General features: G+C 42.5%; 1 protein-coding gene across 1 annotated transcript in view; it reads left to right on the top strand.

The window, feature by feature from the left end:
- The window catches only part of HK3 (hexokinase 3), a 45,003-nt gene that overhangs the window by 25,112 nt on the left and 416 nt on the right, over nt 1-19,475 (top strand). The window contains exons 15-18 of the mRNA XM_051979005.1: nt 356-455; nt 18,453-18,639; nt 18,929-19,084; nt 19,223-19,453. Of these exons, the coding sequence (XP_051834965.1) occupies nt 356-455; nt 18,453-18,639; nt 18,929-19,084; nt 19,223-19,453 (674 nt within the window). The remainder of the gene's footprint in view (nt 1-355; nt 456-18,452; nt 18,640-18,928; nt 19,085-19,222; nt 19,454-19,475) is intronic.

Here is a 19,475-nt window from a genome sequence, read left to right as displayed (position 1 = left end):
GGGGGATCTGAGGGGGGGCCCGGAGTCTTCATCTGGGAAAGACGTGTGAGGGCTCTCACTCTGGGGAGACATTTCCTCCAGGCAGAATGGAGTGCGTGGTCTGGTTGGCCAGTGACGCTTTCCTGGGGAAGATTCAGGGTTTCGCATGGGATTGTTGAGGAGTGGGTTTAGGGAAGGGGGCATAATCTAACATCCCGGGAGTCCTTAAGTCCTCTTAGTTGGAACATAGTTTTCACTAAAGGTAAAGGATATTGCTCCCGACTTCTGGGGAGGATCCTCTTTGCCAGAGGCTGTAAGCCCAGCATTGGTTGTCATGATGACGGTTGCCTGGCAACTGGTGGCCTTTTGTGCACAGGGAGTGGAGCTGAATGTGGTGGCCATTGTCAATGACACAGTGGGGACCATGATGTCCTGTGGCTATGAGGACCCCCACTGTGAGGTCGGCCTCATTGTAGGTAAGTGCGGGAGAGCTTTCATAGGCTCTGTGGTAAGCATCCTTTCCTTACCCATCTGTTCCTGATCGGCAACCCACTGGTCCCCAGGACTGCAAGGCGACTTGTCAGTCACTTGGTCTGCAAGCCCTTTCTGAGCCCCTTCTTGGGAGCCCCTGAGGAGTGTAAAACACTGCCTCTGCCCTGGAAGAAGCTCTGCTAGCTGAGGTGGGGGAGGAGATGGGACTCTCACACCTGCAAAAATGGGGGAGAGCTGGCTGGGAAACTTCGTGGTGTCTGATTGTAACGGTACTAGCAAGGAGTCCGGAGAAGGGAGGGACCCAGCTGGGCTGGGCTTGACAAGGAAGGCTTCCTGAAGGACAACTCTTGTTGGGCAGGTCATAAAATCTTCCAGTCTGAGAAGTGGGCCGGGAGTCTCAGTTACCTAACTCCGTCTCTCAACCAGGGCAGAAATCTCCGTGTGTGTGTGTGTGTGTGTGTGTGCGAGAGAGACAGACAGAGACAGACAGAGACAGAGAGTGAGAGGCAGAGACAGAGACAGAGACAGAGAGTGAGAGGCAGAGACAGAGAGAGACAGAGACAGACAGAGACAGAGAGTGAGAGGCAGAAACAGAGACAGAGAATGAGAGGCAGAGACAGAGACAGAGAGTGAGAGGCAGAGACAGAGAGTGAGAGGCAGAGACAGAGAGTGAGACAGAGACAGAGAGTGAGACAGAGACAGAGAGAGAGACACAGAGAGACAGAGACAGACAGAGAGAGAGACACAGAGACAGAGACAGAGAGTGAGAGGCAGAGACAGAGAGAGGGAGGGAGGGAGGGGAAAAACACAGAGACAGAGACAGAGAGAGACAGAGAGACAGAGAGACAGAGACAGAGAGAGAGACACAGAGACAGAGACAGAGAGTGAGAGGCAGAGACAGAGAGTGAGACAGAGACAGAGACAGAGAGTGAGAGACAGAGAGTGAGAGGCAGAGAGAGAGAGAGAGGCAGAGAGACAGAGACAGAGACAGAGAGTGAGAGGCAGAGACAGAGAGTGAGACAGAGACAGAGAGTGAGAGGCAGAGACAGAGAGTGAGACAGAGACAGAGAGTGAGAGGCAGAGAGAAAGAGACAGAGACAGAGAGACAGAGAGAGAAACAGAGAGACAGAGAGAGAGACAGAGAGAGAGACAGAGAGTGAGAGGCAGAGAGAGAGAGAAGAAAGGGAGGGAGAGGAGAAAAAGAGACAGGTAGGGAGTCAGAGACAAATATAGAAAAACAGAGACAGAGAGGAAGGGAGGCAGGGAGGGAGAGAGAGACAGAGACAGAGACAGAGAGAGAGAAAGAGAGAGAGACAGAGAGAGAGAGAGAGAGAGAGAGAGAGAGAGGCAGAGAGAGAGAGACAGAGACAGAGAGTGAGAGGCAGAGAGAGAGAGAGAGGCAGAGAGACAGAGACAGAGACAGAGAGTGAGAGGCAGAGAGAGAAAGAGAGAGAGAGGAAGGGAGGGGAGAGGAGAAAAAGAGAGACAGAGTCAGACAGACATAAAGAGAAACAGAAACAGAGAGGAAGGGGGGGGTGAAGAGAGGCAGAGACAGAGAGAGAGGAAAAGAGAGAGACACACACACATAGAGGGAAACAGGGAGAGGGAAAGAGACAGAAATACGGGGGGAAGAAAGAGATAAAAATGGAAAGGCAGAGACAAATACAGAGAGAGCGAAACAGAAGGCAGGGAGGGAGAAAAAAAGACAGACAGGGAGAAAAGGGGAAGGACAGATACACTGAAACACAGAGACAGAGAGGAAGGGAGACAGACAGATGAAAGGGAGAGACAGAGACAGAGAGGAAGATGGAGGAGACAGACACAGAGAGAAACAGAAAGAGGAAGGGAGAGAGACACCCACAGGCAGAGGAAGGGGAGAGGGAGAGAGACAGGAAGAGACAAAAGAGACACAAGAGATATTCAGGCCCTACTCTAGTATTTCTAGTGACAGAAGCGATTTTGATAAGTGTATGAATAAAATAAAAATGTTGATCAAGACAAGGCTAAGGACAGAAGATCCCGTGGCATCCTGTGAGGGGCTAATATCAATCTCCTAATTAACTCTTGAGGTCAGTTGTTCGACTATCTGAGTCTACCTAATTGTACTATCCTTTAGGCTATTTCCTCATCCACAAAGATAACTGTCCAGACCTTCTCAAATGCCTTGCTGAAATACTGACTCACAAGATCTAAGGAGACATTCTCCTGGTCTATTAAAGTCTATGAACTGTTAAAAAAAAAAAAAAAAAAAGGGGGAATGAATTGGATCTGGCAGTATTTGTTTTCAGTGAGCCCACCATGGCTTACTTACCATCATCTCAGTGCTGACCTATCATCACCCACTGACTACCTAATTGATTCTAGAATTCTATCAGATTGACTTTCAAGGTCAATGGCCTGTTCTCTAGAATCCATCTTTGGGGGGGGGGAGGGGAGAGGTACATTATCTATCCATTTCAGCCTCGTGGACCCTCCTATTTATTCCTGAAAGATAACCGCCAACTGTTTAGCGCTTAACATTTTCAAGATCTTTCAGTACTCTGGGGTGTAATTTTTTTCAGTCCAGGAGACAAACCCATTTAGAGTAACTGGGCGTTCCCTTACGTTTATTTCACCTCTCAAACATATTTGTTCTAGATTTCCCAGACTGAAGGTCATTCTCCTTGACAGAGAAAACATATACCAAATGGTATTTAATTAGTTTTACTTTCTGGCTGTTATCTGTTTATCACCTGTCTATCCACTGGTTCCATCCCATCCCTGTTCTTGCTCCCCACATAGCTTTTTAAATAACCTTTGTTATCACAAGTATTCATCGAAGGCCTCAGCTTGCTCTAGTTCGGGATACAGATTTCTGTATCTCACAGACCCCTCTGGCAGTCTGGGAAAGCTTATATTTCTTTTCTCAGAATAATGTTTTTGAAAAATTGAAGGAAATGCTAGATTCCAATTTGAGGTTAATGAAAAGAAAGGGGCTCCTTCCCACCTCATCCAAGCACTGAGCTCTTGAAATATCTCCATTGACCTCCCTAACCTGACTCATGGTACTGAGGTTAAGAATCTCTTTTTCACTCTTTAGCATTTCTGACAATTTCTGCAAATTTTTGCTGCACTTCTGTATTTGTCCTGTTATATGCCCTTGCTTCCTCTTTTTATTTTATTTTTTTTAATATTTGAGCTCATAAGATAACCTCCCCATGTAGTCATTAAGAAGCTTTCAAAAAGCCTTTTTTTAGAAGTTTCCTTCTTTCTTTTCTCTTTGGGATAATAGAAAGTTGCTCTGTCAAGATTTCATCATTGAACCTCCCATCTTCTTAAAGTAGATTTCTTTTGGGATCTCAGGCCAAAGAGTAGTATTTTTCCTTTTTCTGAATTCTTTGAAAATTCATTCCCCTAAAGTCTAAATCACAGATTTATAGCTAGAAAGTATCTTGGAGATCATCTATGCCAGAGGTAGTGTCTTTTTTTTTTTTTTTTTTTAAATTTTTGGAGGCAATTGGGGTTGTGACTTGCCCAGAGTCACACAGTTAATATTAAGTGTCTGAGACTAAATTTGAACTCAGGTCCTCCTGACTCCAGAGCTGGTGCTCTACCCACTGTGCTACCTCGTTGCCTCCAAGAGGAAGTATCAAACATGCTTTGCAATGGAAGCTTACTCTTGAGTGAGACCCAATTGGGAAATGTTTAACAAAATAAATAAAAAATACAATAAAATGTAGATAATGTTAACATGTGGTTTTCTAAGTCAACACATGGCCCACAGGGATCCTTATGGACAATTTAGGGACTCCCTTTTCATCTGGGGTTGATAACACTGATCTAGTCCAACCCTCTCATTTTGCAGAAGAGGAAACTGAGACTCAGAGAGGATTTAGCAAAAGTCTTATAGCCCAGCAGGAGCAGAACAAGAAGTGAGAAATGAGTTAAGAAGCTACAGGTTCAAGTCCCACCCCTGAGACTTATTAACTATGTGACCTTCTATGACACATAATAGATATTATGTCCTATTGATCCCCTTGCATTAAGATGTGAAATTGCTTTATTATCAGCAAAACTTGCATCCACGTCTGAGGGCTAAATCCCACCATCACCCAGGCCCAAGCTGAAGCTGGCAGGTTGGAATTGGTTCATGGATGTCACTTGCCAGTTGCTGGTCGATGTATTGGCTTATAGAAGGCATAAATATTTTTCCTCACCCTTTCCCAAGGTATCTCCTCTGTCTTGATTAGCCTTTTTAATTAAAAATTTTTTTTAAATTTAAATTTAATTTTTAAAATTTGCAATTGAAGTTTTGTGACTTGCCCAGGGTCACACAGCTAGTAAGAATTAAGTGTCTGAGGTCACATTTGAACTCGGGTCCTCCTTGCTTCAGGTCCGGTGCTCCATCCATTCCATCATCTAGCTGTCCCCTTGATTAATTTTAGTAAAGGTAGACTGAGGTATAGGCTCTGGGCAAAGTCAGTTTATTCAGTGATGTGTGTAACTGTTAACAAAGCGGGGCTATCTGGTAACCTCAGGAAAGCCTGCCATCACCCCAGAAAAGGAAAGAACCCTTTTTACTAACACACAACAAAGAAGGGGTCTTGGTAGCCTGGAGAAAAGGTGACAAGTTGTACATTATGATTTTGGTGGGTTATATGAGAAAGATGGCCTGGCATTTAGATGAGGCTAATCATGCTCCCCTCTAACAATTAAGGAATACTAATTGTTTTATAGGACCCATCTGTTTTCAGTAGTCCTTGCTGGGGAATCAGAACGAAAAGATTTGCTGTCTCCTTGGAATATAGATAAAAACTTCCTTAACTTCACAAAGACAAGACAGATGACATATCTTTTGGGGATGGTAATTTTATGGGACTAAACAAACATATCCGTGAAGTGTCCTAGGAGATACCAGCATGAGAGATAACAACCTTTCTTTTAAACTAACTTTAAGGTATCTCGGAGGGAGAGCTGGATTCCTGAGCTCAGATCAAGGATATAACAATGTGGTTTGAGCAGCTATATGAAATGGTGCAATGATGCAGAATAGGATCAATTATTAAATGATACAGAATCAATTTAATTTTTTCACCTTTTTGGAATTATTGGATGCCTCTTCTACTGTTGTACATCTTCCCAAGACATCCCTGTTCTTTATATTTCCAACTTAATAAGGAAGTACCAAGCATTTAGATGATTCAGTGGATAGAATATTGGATTTGAAGTCAGGAAGACTTTAGGTTCAAATCTTGCCTCAGACTCTTATTAGTTATGAGACCTGGACAAGTCATTTAACTGCTCTGTGCCTCAGTTTGTTCATCTGTAAAATGGGGATAATAGCATCTCTTTCCCAGGATTATTATGTAAATTGAGTGAGACAACATATGTTAAGTGCTTCTCAAACTTTAAAGAACTCTAGAAATAATTATTATTGCTATTCTTAATTATTATTATTAGGGATCTAGAAGAATTCAGGAAGGAGGGAGCCTAGGGAAGGAAATAGCAAATGTTCCAGTTTTTTTGTCTGTTTTATGGAAAAGTAGTCGGCAGAGTCAGTAGCTGAGTCAGATTAGCAGGGTCAGCATATTTGGGCTGTTAGTGCATTGGAGCACAGATAACAGTTCTGGGCTTCAAGTCACAAAGACTCATCTCCATGAGTTCAAATCCAGCTTCAGCCACTTAAGCCGTGTAAAGCTGGACAAAGTCAGTTAAGCCTGTTTGCCTCAGTTCCTTATCTATAAAAATGAGTTGGAGAAGGAAATGGCAAACTACTCCAGCATCTCTGCCAAGAAAGCCTCAAGTAGGGACATAAAGAGTTGGCTACGACTGAACAACAATGAAATTTTGTGGGGCAGTGAGTAGGCTGGAAGGCAGTATGGAAACAGGAGTAGCTGGAAGGCAGTTTGTATAGGTCCAGGGCAGGACTGCTTGCCGAGGGCCTTGAGTGTCACACTGAAGAGTTTGGATCTGAGGATGTAGGAGTTTGATAGCTATTGGTGAGGAGGGAGGCAACACAGGCACACCTATACCCTAGGTCATCCCTGTATGTTTTAGGAAGATGATTTGGGGGGAAGGAATTAGAAAGAGGAAAGAATGGAGGCAGGTAGTATTTTATGCTGATTCAGATGAGGCCGGACAAGGGCCTGAATTAAGCTGGGGCTGTGAGTATGTGCAGAAGGAACAAATCAGGTAGACTTTAAAAAAGGGGGCTGGCATCTTCTTATTTCCTTGACCTTGAGGTTGATTTTCTTAGTTTAGTCTAATCTCCCACTATTCTTCTATGTAGATCCTATCCTCTAGAGCCAATTCTCTCTGAGCATATTCTCTGATCTAGCATTTCTAAGGAATGGACTGGAAAAGCATTTATTAAGCACTTATTGTACCTAAGGCATCGTGTGACATTCTAGAAGCACAAAACAGAGAAGTGAATTGAGCCCGTTCTTAGAGACTTCAGCTTTTAATTAGAGAAATTAATACACTTAAGAGAATTCAACAGCAGAATAGATAGAAAGCTTTGGTTCTTCTCAGGATACAGTGCCAGATCCTTGGACAGATGGTAAGGCCTACTGGAAGTCCTTACTGAAAGAACTGTAGTTGAAGAAAGATTGTCTTAGAGACAGGTCCAAATGGTTTGTGAGAGTTGATTGTTAAATTTTCAATGTGAACGTTTTACTTCTTGGAAGTTGGTAAATGCTACGAATCAGGACTTTAATGTTTTGTTATTTGTCTAGACTTAAGAAACTAATTGGAAAAATGTTAATAATGGAGGTTAAATTTTGAAGTGTGTATGGTACACACTGCATGCTCCCACTTCTTCCTTTCTAGAGCTGGTTGTTAAACATTTGTACACTATTTTGATTGAGTGGGCATGTTTGCCCATGGAAAGGGAGATCTTGGTGGGAGTTGAGTAGGAAGTAGGTTGGGATGTTAAAGAAGAGCTCCCTGCCTGTTCTGATTGGCTCTATCCTTAGTTCCTTTGGTTGGTGGGGATCTCCATGCTTTTTAGATGCTGTTTTCTTTACTGGCTAACCCTGACACCTTCAAAGAATCACAAAATCAATGAATGTCAGGACTGAAAGGAACATCAGAATTATCTAGTATGGTAATCTATATCTGGTCAAGATTTACTTTCACACCAATGGGTGGCCACCCTGCCTTTCCTTAAGGGCTTTTAGTGGCTAACTTTCAGGCAGCCCTTTATAATTATTAGTGGTTCTGATTACTGTGGAATTCTCCTTATAAATAGCTTCAAAACCCCTCTCTGCGGCTTCTAGCCATTGCTCCTGCTTTGGTACATGGGGCCAAGCAGAGAAAGTCTGATCTCTCTACCATACTGGAATAATATCCCCCCAAGTCTTTGCTTTTCTAGCCTAAACATCCATAATGACTGAAACTGATCCAGAAGGATGATCTTAAGACCTTTCAGCATTTTAGCTGCCATCCTTGGATATTTATCAGCCTGTCAATTTTCTTCCTAAAATATGGTACCCAGAGTTAAAGACAAGGTGATAGATGTGGTCTAACCAAAGCAGAGAATCTGAAAGTGACATAAAGTTTTAATGAATTATAAGCAAAAGTCAATATGGCAGCCAAGAAAGCTCATGGCACAGTGGATAGAGTGTGGACCTGGAGTCAGTTGGATCTGTGTTCAAATCCAGCTTTAGATGCTTGCTAGATGTGGGATACTGGGCAAATCAGTTAACCTTCATCTTCCTCAGTTTCCTCAACTGCAAAATGGAAATAATAATAGCATTTACTCCTAGGGTTTCTCTGAAGATAAAATAGTATCTGTACAGTGCTTTGCAAATCTTGATGTGCTATATAAATGCTAGCCATCATAGCCATTATTGCTTTTAGCCTGTGTTAAGAGGAGGCAGGCATGGTGGCCAGACTTAGAAAATAGATAATCCTGATGTGCTCTGCCTTTGTCAGATTCCATCTGGAAGGTTTAGCTCACACTGATTAGCTGGAGTAGTGAAGGATGCTAGGATTATGCCATGGGAGAATAAGATAAAAGAAAATGGGGATGTTTCACCTGGAAAGAAAAGATTTGGGGAGATCATATTAGCTGAAAATACTTTCTGTGAAAGATTATATTTGCTCTGTTTGGTCCCCAAAGGTCGAACTAACGGAATGCTCCTAAGCTGGAAATTGTAGGGAGGCAAACTTAGGCTTGAGGTAAGGAAAAACATCCTTAATAAGTAGAGTTTTCCGGTTAAAGGAGAACAGGCCGTCTCTGAAGATAGAGGGTTCTCCCTTACCAGATATCTTCAAGCAAAAGCTTAGCTGATACTCAGAAGGGATTTCTGTTAAGACATGGGTTGGGCTCTAACCTAGGAAGTCCCTTCTAACACTGAGATTTTATGACTTTAACAGAGTAGGACTATAGCTTCCCTAGTCCTAGACACTATCACTCTCCTAATGAGGCCAAAAATCACATTAGCTTTTTGAGCTACTTTATCTTAATATTGTCTCATGTTTGACTCATAGTTCTCTAAAACTTCTGGATAATCCCCCCTGCCCAAACTGCTATCATAGTCATATCATCCCCATATTGTTCTTGTGAAGTTAAATTTTTAAGAGTGAGAGACTATATTTAGTCCTATTAAATTTCATCTTAGTATCATCTTGCTTGCCATTTCAAGGAGAGAGAATCATGGGAGGGAGGGAGAGAATTTGGAACTCAAAAAATGTTAATAATTTTTACAGTAATTGAAATATTTTAAATTAAAATATATTTTTAAAATTTCATCTTATTAGGTTTGGCATAATGTTCTCGTATGCTCAGATCTTTTTATATCCTATCCAGAGTCATATCTATGTCCCCTAACTTTGTGTCAGCTGCAAATTTGATAAGCATGCCGTTTCTGCCTTTATTCAAATCAAAATATTAAAAAACACAGGTCTTTAGGCAGATTTTCATAGCACTCCATTAGAGACCTCCTATTAAGCTATTAAGGATAACTCTTTGGGTCTATTCCAAATCACCTAACTATTCTACTTCTTGTGTAGCCTATGCTCCTATTTGACGTAAGAATAGCATGAAAGATTATCATATTGAATGATTGGCTGAATTATCCAGCTACCTAACAATGGCATACGAATGAGCAATGAGGCTAATGTAGTTCTTGAGGAAGCCATTCTGCCTTTTTTTAATGGGTTCACTAGCTATTTACATTTTTTACATTTAATTTTTTTTTTTGCCAAAATTTGAAAATGGACAGCTCATCTTATTGAGACTAAATATTGCCTCAGACACTTATTAGTTGTGTGAGTCTGAGCAAGTCACTTAACCCTGTTTGCCTCAATTTCCTTACCTGTAAAATGACCAGGAGAAGGAAATGGCAAACCATTCTAGTATTTCTGCCAAGAAAATCTCAAATGGGGTCATGAAGAGTTCAATACAACTAAAAGAACAAAAACAACAATAAGACAAGCATGCTCTTCAGATTCTATCTTCCCTGTCTTTGAAAATTAGATTAACTTTTGCCCTTTTCAGGTCTTAAGACACCTTTCTCATTGGCTTTTATTTTTCAAAGTTCATTGATGGTGGCTCAGCAATCACACCTGCCAGTTCTTTTAGCATCCTGGGATGTAGCTCAATTGGACTGGCCAAGAGAAGCTAAGGGATCTCTTCTTATCCCCGTCTGTTTCCCTGGTTTTCAGTTTCCTGTTAGCTGGCTGACAGATCATTTTTCTTGGTAACAGAACAAAAGCAGAACAATAATTCTGTCTTCTGTTGTTCCATCAAATCCAAGCAGCAGCCCCCTTCCCTTCTTTGATTCTCTTAACAATCCTCCCCAAACAAACAACAAAACAAAATCCTTATTTATTCGAATTTTATCTGAGTTTTTCTTATCTTCATTCTGGGTTATCTCTCTGGATATTAATCTTCAAGGACCAAAACTTTTTTTTCATATTCATCTCCTAATGCCATCTTTGTTGGTTGATTAGTTCCCTGCGTATCTATATTCGAACAACTTCCTTTCTTCTTCTTCTTCATCAGAATTGTTAGTGTTCATCTCTTTAGGATGTCATTTTTAAAAAAAATGTTATTTATGGATGCCTTTTGTATTTAAATCACAATCATTTCTGAAAACAAATTATTTCCCCTATCATTGAAACTTCCCTTATGACAAAGAAAAATTATTAGGTCAAAATATTCGATACAGTGATCTTATCTGACATTCAACCCTAGTAAAGCCCTTTGCTTCTCTGATGGGAGTTAAGAGATTTGTTTCATTCTTTGTTTTCCAAGACCATCATTGTTTTTCAGTTATTTAGTCTGGCTTTTTTTTAGTGGTTTTTTTCAGTTGAATTGTTTTAGTTGTGTTTATTCTTTTAGATCTACTTATTTTATTTTGCATCAGTTCATATAGATCTTTTTATGTTTATCTCAGTTCTTTGTATTTATTGTTTTTTACTCAAAATATTCAATACTCAAATGTATCCATAATAGTCAGCAATTTGGAAGTTCCTTCCCAAGATGCAGATAGCAATCCATCTATGCCTACCTATCCAATGTGACTCTTGTTTACAAACTTCCATAAGTTCCCCTTTTGGGGGCCAGCTTACTTGTTAGAACTTTCCTTAATTTCTTTACTAAAATTTTTTTATCCTAATTTTGACAAACTTCCAAACCCACAAATGACTATCATTTCCATGTACAAAAAAATGATTGCAATGGCTTCCCCTTCTCCTCTTCCCTTCCACCTCCTTCTTCCTTCTCCTCGTCCTCTCTTCTTCAATTTTTGGCTTCAAAATCAGGATGTACTTTTGTTTTCATTTGAGACTATTTCCTCTCAGGTATTATCCTCTCTTTTAATACTGCTCCCAATCCCCACCTCTTTTCTTGTTAAATTTGATGAATTTCTGTTTGTGTGCATGTGTATGCTCAACTCTCCTTTGTTTATAAGAAGAATAATGTTCATCTAATACTCACTCTCTTTAACCTCTTCTTCCATGTTTATATGTTCTTCTTATATACTACAATTGTGAGAAACAGTTTCTTTTTATTCTTATTTCCAATATTAGTATTTTCTTCCCTTAACCTTCCCTTTTCTTTCTGCTCTTCAAACATTTAAAATAGAACCAATCAATCTCCTGAATTTTTTAAAACTCTCTCACTACCCTTTAAAAACATTAAGATTTTGAAAGGGAATTTATTTTTTTCTTCCCCTATGAGGATGCTAGCCTTTTATCATCATATAGCACCTTCAAATTGCTCAAATAAATTTACCTTTTGGGGTTTCTCTTCTGTTTGTTTTTCAAAATTCCTTATCAGCTCTGATCTTTTCATTAGGAATAATTAAAGATTATCTAAGTTCATTCTCCACATCTCCCTTGCCCCTCCACCCCTATGCTCAGATTAAAATAAAATTTGTAAGATAAAATATTCTTAGTTGTCAGCCTATATCTTTTGCCTTTTGGAATACTGTATCTTTTCTTGCTTATAGTATAAGTTTTTAGGTCTTATGGGGTCTTTATTGTGGCCTTTTGGTATTGGAACTCTTTCTTTCTGGATATTACAATATTTTTCTTTGATGTAGAAGCTCTGAATTTTGGCTATGATATTCTAGGAACTTTGATTTTTAGAGTGTCTTTCAGGAGGTGACTGGCAGATTCTTATACTCTTTCTTATTTTCATTTTGCCATCAGGATTAAATAGATCTGGGTAGTTTCCATTTATGATTTGTTAAAATATAGTATCTATGTTTTTTAAAATCATGACTTTCAGGGAGTCTGTTTTTATCTCTGATGATTCTTAAGTCATTTCTCTTTGGCTTGTTTTCCAGATTGGTTGTTTTCAATTATAGATAACTAACATTTTCTTCTATTTTTTCAATCTTTTGATTTTGTTCAAGTCTTGCTGTTTTGTGGAGTCACTGATTTCTGTCTCATAAATTATAATTTTTAGGGATTCCATTACTTGAGTAATTTTAAATTTTGTATTCTAAACAATTTATTCTCCTCCAAATTCTTTCCATCAGAACTTTTTTTATTTTTTTAATCTCTTGCTTCCTTTATTCTAGATATTCATGTAATTCTTGGAGAATATCCTTTTTTCCCCTTTACCTTTTGAGTCTTTGCCTGTAGTTGCCTATGAGGTCATGTTATGACCGAAAGTCAGAGTGCTGGGGATCTTGGAGCCTCCGAACTTTAGTTTGAGTGCTGCCATATCTAGGCTGCTGGATGATGTTCCCTGTAACTTCCATGGTAGCTCCTCTGGATTTTTGCCCCTTCTGGGGCTTTTTCCAGGGAACCTTTGTTTCCTCTGCTCTGCAGGCTCCTGATGTCTCCGGTCACAGTGGGTGGCTGGACTTGTTTGCCTAAGCAGAGAGGCCAGCTTTTGTGATAGGCACTTTTCCTATTTCCCTTGGATGTCTGGCTGACTTTTTGTGCAGTTCAGAGGTATAGGGAATGACTTACTGTGGTTTCTCAATCATTATTCAGGCTGGTAAGCGTTTTAGATTTTTGCTAGAGTAGATGCAGAGTAGCTGGACAGTCTGGCTTAGCTCAGGTAGTCCTTTTGGCCAGAACCCCCTTCCTTGCTTTCTCCTGATGTCATGAGGATGCTTGTTGTCCACTTGTCATAACATTACATACATATGCCAGTTTTTTTGGCCAGTTCCCAAATGATGAGCACTCATTTTATTTTCAGTTCTCTTAGCCATAAAGAGGACTGCGATGAGTATTTTGGATCTTTTTTCTGTCTTCCTATTTTTCCTGAGGCAGATCTCCCATATAGAATTTAGATCATAGGATGCTACCAATCCTTTCTCTAGAACTCTTAAAATGAGCTTTCCTCACATCTAGAGAGCATGTCAGACTGTGTCCTGTCTTTCTCTCCTCCCTAACAATGCCCTTTGCCCCGAGAGTTCCATCATTTCTACTTCAGTAACCATTTCTTCTTTGTTGGTCAGCACCAAGTCTAGAGGAGCAGGTCTTCTTGCTACCTCTTCTTCCTTTGGAAGGATGAGATTATCATTAGGGCAAATTAAAAAAATCTATTAGGCTCACAGGGTGAAGATGAGACACACAAAGAGAAAAATAGAGAGACAGAGACAGAGAGAGAGAAGAGAGAGAGAGAGAGGAAGGAGGGAGGGGGAGAGAGAGACACAGAGAGACAGAGAAGAGAAGAGAGAAGAGGAGAGAAGAGAAGAGAGACAGGAGAGGAGAGGAGAGGAAAGGAGAGGAGAGGAGATGGGAAAGGGGGGAAGGAAGAGGCAGAGAAAAGAAAAGATGTCCAAAATACACATCTCTGTCCTGCCTCTACCCCTTACTCCCTGGGGTACCTTTGACACATCACCTAGCTGCTTCAGTTGTAAGATGAGGGGCTGTATTAGCTGATGTGTTAGCCCTTTCCAGCTCTGGCCTCCTTTTCAACAGATATGCAGACTAGCTCTCTAATCCTATCATTTCTGCTTCTTTTCTTCTTTTTCTTCTTCATTTTCTTCATCTTTACTCCAATGCTCTCAGCCCTGCATTTTACCCCTGTCCTTCCATTTGCTTCCTTGACTCTCTCACATAAGCACCCTTCTTCATATAAGATGCTCTTGTTCCCGATAAGATGTATTTTTCCAGAACCACATCCTGTGTGGACCCCACTCCATTTTAACTCTCAATGACATCTATGAGATAAAGATCCTTCTTGGTGGTAGGATTTCTAGTTTTTCTTGTACATCCTCCACTTTTTGCCTATTTACCTTTCTGGAGATAATAAAATGATGCAATGAATAGAGTGCTGGGTCTATTTTCAGGAAAACTTGAGTTTGTATGATCTGGGCAAGTCATACAATTTCTGTTTGTCTCAGTTTCTTCAACTTCAAAATGAGAACAATATTAACATCTGTCTTCCAGGATTGTTGTGAGGATCAAAATGAGGCAATGAGCTAGGAGCCCATATGAATTCATTCCCTCTCTCCCTCCCTCCTTTCCTTCCTAACTTTCCTTTCCTTCCCTCCTTCTTCCCTCCCTCCCTCTCTTCCTCCCTCTCTCCCTTCTTTCCTTCCTCCCTCCCTCTCTCTCTCCCTTTTTCTTCTTCCCTCCTCCTTCCTTCCTTCCTTCTTTCCTCCCTCCCTCCCTCCCTCTTTTTCTTCTTCCCTCCCTTCTTCCTTCCCTCCTTCCCATCTTTCTTTCCCCCCTCCCTTTCTTCCAGAAGATTTTATATCTGGTCCTTTTATGAATTTATCTGCTGTTTTTTTTTTTGTCCTACACTGGTGTTATTCTCTTTGGTATCTCGCTTGATAAACATATGTAGCCATTTCCCCCCCTTTTTCCTCTCTTTCAGTTTAAAGCTCTTTTAATTAGATTTGAAAGACTCTACAAATACATGTTTTTGCCAGCCCTTATTAAGTGTATTCCATTCCTAGCCAAGAACCCATCATTTCTGTATTTTAAGCTGTTGTTAAAAAATCCAAATGCTGTTCTTCAACGCTGACTCAAATATTACCAACCATTTCTCATCTCCTCTTCCCTTGCTGCTTACTGGACTATTTCTCCTGATGGCATCTATGGATGGATATAATCATTCCTTGAAGTGCAAATGGTTGCTTCCTTCTGTGAGTCTCAGCCTTCCTACTCTGTATGGAATGATCTCATATCCTTATTTACCTTTAAGTTTTCAGCGCTTTTCTTTCTTTTCTTTCCTTTGTGTCTCATATTCTATCTTCCTTCTGCTCCTGCTCTCTAAATTCCTGGCCCAGCTTGATGATCAAAATTATCTCCTGGGATGTGTGTGTGTGTGTGTGTGTGTGTGTGTGTGTAGCAATTAGGGTTAAGTGACTTGCCCAGCACACACAGTTAGGGGTAAGTGTCTGAGGCTGGATTTGAATTCAGGTCCTTTTGAATCCAGGGTTAGTTAGTCCTCTATCCACTATACTATCTAGCAGCTCCTATCTCTTGACTCTCTTGATCATCTTTTTTTTTTTTTTTTTAATTTTTTTTTTTGTTTTATCTCGAAGTCCTTCTTTCATATTTTCTTTTTAGGAACATTTCATTCTTCCAAAAAACCTGCAAAGTAGAAAGGGATTCTTGGAGCCCTTCGATGTTCTCTTTTGTGAGGAGATCAGCCTGAGCCAGCTATTACTTGGTTTGGCAGAAAAGCAAACATTATGCATTCTATGTATGTCAGTGGGATATATTCTGTGTCCTCTATACAATCCTCTACAATCTCTGTATTATCCTCTATTTATCTATCTCTGTATTATCTTCTTTGTCTCTCCATATATCTATACTATCCACTGTATCTCTATCCTATTTATTATATCTCTCTACTATCTCTATACCAGATTTCTGTATCTACTAATCTCTATCTATACTACCCTCTTGATATTTATATTATATATATCTATACTATCCCCTCTATATCTATACTGTATCTATACATATTTATATTATCCTCTGTATCTCTATATTATATATATTACATCTCTATATTTCTATATATCTATACTATCTTCTACATAACTCTATATAGGTATGCTAACCTCTTTATATATTTTTATACTAGATCTATATATATACTCTTACTATATATATACATATCTATATTACCCTCTCTATCTCTATACTATATATCTATATATTTTTATTATCCTTTATAGGTCTGTATTAGCTCTATACTGTACCTCTATATTATATATATCTCTATACTATATATAGTATATCTCTATACTATGTCTCTATATTTCTACTATCCTCTACATAACTCTATATAACCTCTTTATATATTTATAATTATATATCTTTATACTATATATACACTCTATACTATATCCACATATATGTCTATACTGTCCTCTACATATCTCCTTATATATATTATCCTCTATATTTCTGTATCACTATACTACATTGTACTATACATCTATACAAGAACTCTCTCTGTAGCCATACCATGCTCAGTGTTTGGTCCTTAGTGGTGCTTCTTTTAGTAAACTCCCATTCTTCACTTGTAGAAATCTTTTCCATCTTTCGAGACCCCACTGAATGCCATATCTTGAACAGGATAACTTAGAGACACAGCACACTCAATACACCCAAAATTGAACTCTTTTCTTTTTTTTATGAGAAATAGAAACAACCAATTTAGTTCTTAGTCCCTTAATATCAGTTCAAGCCCCAACATAGAAGGGTGATCTCAAGGAAGATCTCTTCCTGCCCCCTACACCCAAGCACGAAATAATTCACATCCAAATCCCTAACTCCCACTCCTCTAGTTCCAGCCCAACCCCCCCAAGTGGCAAAGCCATCCTAGATCCCCTCCCTTCCCCACAAAGCATTCAGCCGGGCTACATGGCACAAAGGGAATCGGGTGTCAGCACGAAGGGCCCGAACACTTCTGGGCCTCTGTGGTGGTCTCTCCTCTGACTAGTAGTAAGTTAGGTTTCTGCACAAGCAGAAGAAATAAGGGGACAGGAAGTCGGGAATCTCCAGAAACTGTCCTCACTTCCACCCCAAACTGCACAGCCAACTCCTCTTTTGCGTTGACCTGGGTCTGAGGAAGTGGGGAGAAAGCAGGGTCCCACCGGCCGCGCTGCCACGACCGCAGCAGGCAGAATTGGCCCCGAACTGAACTCTCCCAGCTTCCTAGTTCTGTCCAGGGCATCACCTCCCAGTCCTCGACATTCACTCTCTCATCCCCCATGTTCCCTCCCCTCCAGCTTAGTGTCCTGTAATGCCTTCTTGGTATCTCCAGGATCAAAGATAAAGTTCCCTGTTTGGCTTTTATAACCCTTTACAGCTTGGCCCCCTCCTTGTTCCCTTTCCCATTCTCTGTGATTGGCGACACTGGCCTCCTGGCTGTTCTCACGCCTGGGATGCCCCCCCCCCCCCATCTCTGCCTCTTGGCTTCCTTCAAGATTCAACTCAAATATTCCTTCTGCGAGAGGTCTTTGCGGGGCCTGCCCCTCGTCCTCTGCGGTTAGCTCAGCCACGTTTCGCGTCTCATCTCTACATAATCCTATACTCCTCCGTTGGAAGGTGGCTTCCCCTGAAGGCAAGGACCGCTTTCTTTGTACCCGGCCCTTGGTGAAATCAGTCAGGAACATTAAGGACCTCCCAAGTGCCGGGCACTAAGGGCTGGGGATACAAAGAAATCTAATGGGAAACATGGTGGGGAAACAGTTATAAATCAACAAGCTAGAGACAGAGTCCCCGTCAGAAATAATCAACGGAGGGAAGGCTCTAGAATGAGGAATGGGGAAGTTCCCCTGAAGACCAGGGATGGAGGGAACCTTTTTGCTGCCATTTGGATATTTATAACATCATTGGGGGCCGTAGAAAAGCGTCAGCTGACAGAACTCCCGCCGTGGGAGGCTGCACCTCGCTGTCAGCTCCTCGTGCTGTGGTAGCAGATCATTCAGGGGCCTTACACAGCCGGGGGCTGGACTTCCGCCTCCCCCTGCAAGGCGGGGTGTTGGGGGGCACTGACTTTATTTGGTCTCCCCCATGAAGCCTTCCGTGCCCAGTTTTGCCCTTTCACAGCCCGTTCTTGGGGCCCACGTATTATGATCATTTGTGTTCCCGACTTATCTCTGACACTGACTAGAGCGTGAGCTTTCTAAGGGTAGGGACTGGCAGCCAAGAGGCTGCGCTAAGCGCCAATGGACAAACTGAGGCAAGAACCAGTGCCTGTCCTCGAGGAGTTCGTGTTCTAGGGGAAGGGACGAGGCAATAACTGGGTCCTAGCAGAGACAGAGCTGATGGAGGTGGCCTTACCGGAAGGCCACATAGCTAGTAAATTGCAGCGTCTGGCAGAAAGCCCCAGACCTCCGACCCGGAAGCGGCGCTGTGAGTGTCAGGCGGCGCCCCCAGAGCTTGGCGCAGGGCCTCGCCCCCAGCAGAGATCCAGAAGTGTTTGCTTAATTGAATTAAAAGAATGAACAAAAGGAGGTGACCAGTTTCCAGCCTGGGAAGGGGAGGGGGAGACCTGGGGGGACCTGGGGGGACGCGGATCCTGGCAGCGGCTGCAGGCGGCCCGTCCTTGCGTCCCCTAGGAACTGGGACCAACGCTTGTTACATGGAGGAGCTGGGCAACGTGTCTGCCGTGCCTGGGGACAAGGGCCGCATGTGCATCAACATGGAGTGGGGAGCCTTTGGGGATGACGGCTTAGCGCTCCAAGAATTCTATACCCCCTTTGACATTAGTGTGGACCAAGCCTCCATCAACCCTGGCAAGCAGAGGTGCCCGCCGGGGCGGGGTCTGGAGGGCGGTCCAGGGGCGGGGCCAGGAAGACTCAGACTTAACAGGCTGGGCCAGAGGGGCCTCCGGGTTGTGGCTGGGCTGGAGGGCGGCCCGGAGGCGGGGTCTGGAGGGCGGCCCGGGGGCGGGGCCTGGAGGACTCAGACTTTAGAGGCTGGGCCAGAGGGGCCTCCGGGTTGTGGCTGGGTGGAGCTTGATGGAGAGGGAAGGGCCGCGGCTTGTGGCTAACCTCCTTCGCTGCCCCTCCTATTCCATGTCCACCTGGGTCAGGTACGAAAAGCTGATAAGTGGCATGTATCTGGGTGAGATAGTCCGCCAGGTCCTCTTGCACCTGACCCGCCTCGGGGTCCTGTTCGGCGGCCAGGTGTTCCAGAGTCTTCAGACTAAGGATCTCATCAAGACCAAGTTCCTGTCTGAGATCGAAAGGTGCTGAACTGTTCCCGCGCGGCCCTGTCCACCTGGGGAGCACGTGGGTGGCTCTGGGCTGCTGATGTCTTTTCCCTGGGGGTAACTGCGGGAGAGGAGGAAGGCCGGCCACCGAAACAGGGACCCTTGTCCCAGCAGTGATCTAGAGAGGTGGCAGGTGCGGGCTATCTTAGAGAAGCTGGATCTGTCGGCCAACTGCGATGACGCGCTGCTGGTCCGGGAGGTGTGTCAGGCGGTGTCCCAGCGGGCAGCTAAGCTCTGTGGGGCCGGAGTGGCCGCTGTGGTGGAGAAGATCCGAGAGAACCGCGGCCTGGACCAGCTGAGGGTGACTGTGGGTGTGGACGGCACCCTCTACAAGCTACACCCCCAGTAAGTATGGGTCTGGGGAGGG

The sequence above is a fragment of the Antechinus flavipes genome, chromosome 2 (assembly GCF_016432865.1).
Source record: "Antechinus flavipes isolate AdamAnt ecotype Samford, QLD, Australia chromosome 2, AdamAnt_v2, whole genome shotgun sequence".
Classification (NCBI taxonomy): domain Eukaryota; kingdom Metazoa; phylum Chordata; class Mammalia; order Dasyuromorphia; family Dasyuridae; genus Antechinus; species Antechinus flavipes.
The sequence above is the reverse complement of the archived record's forward strand: the minus strand, read 5'-3'. Positions and strand labels throughout refer to the sequence as shown.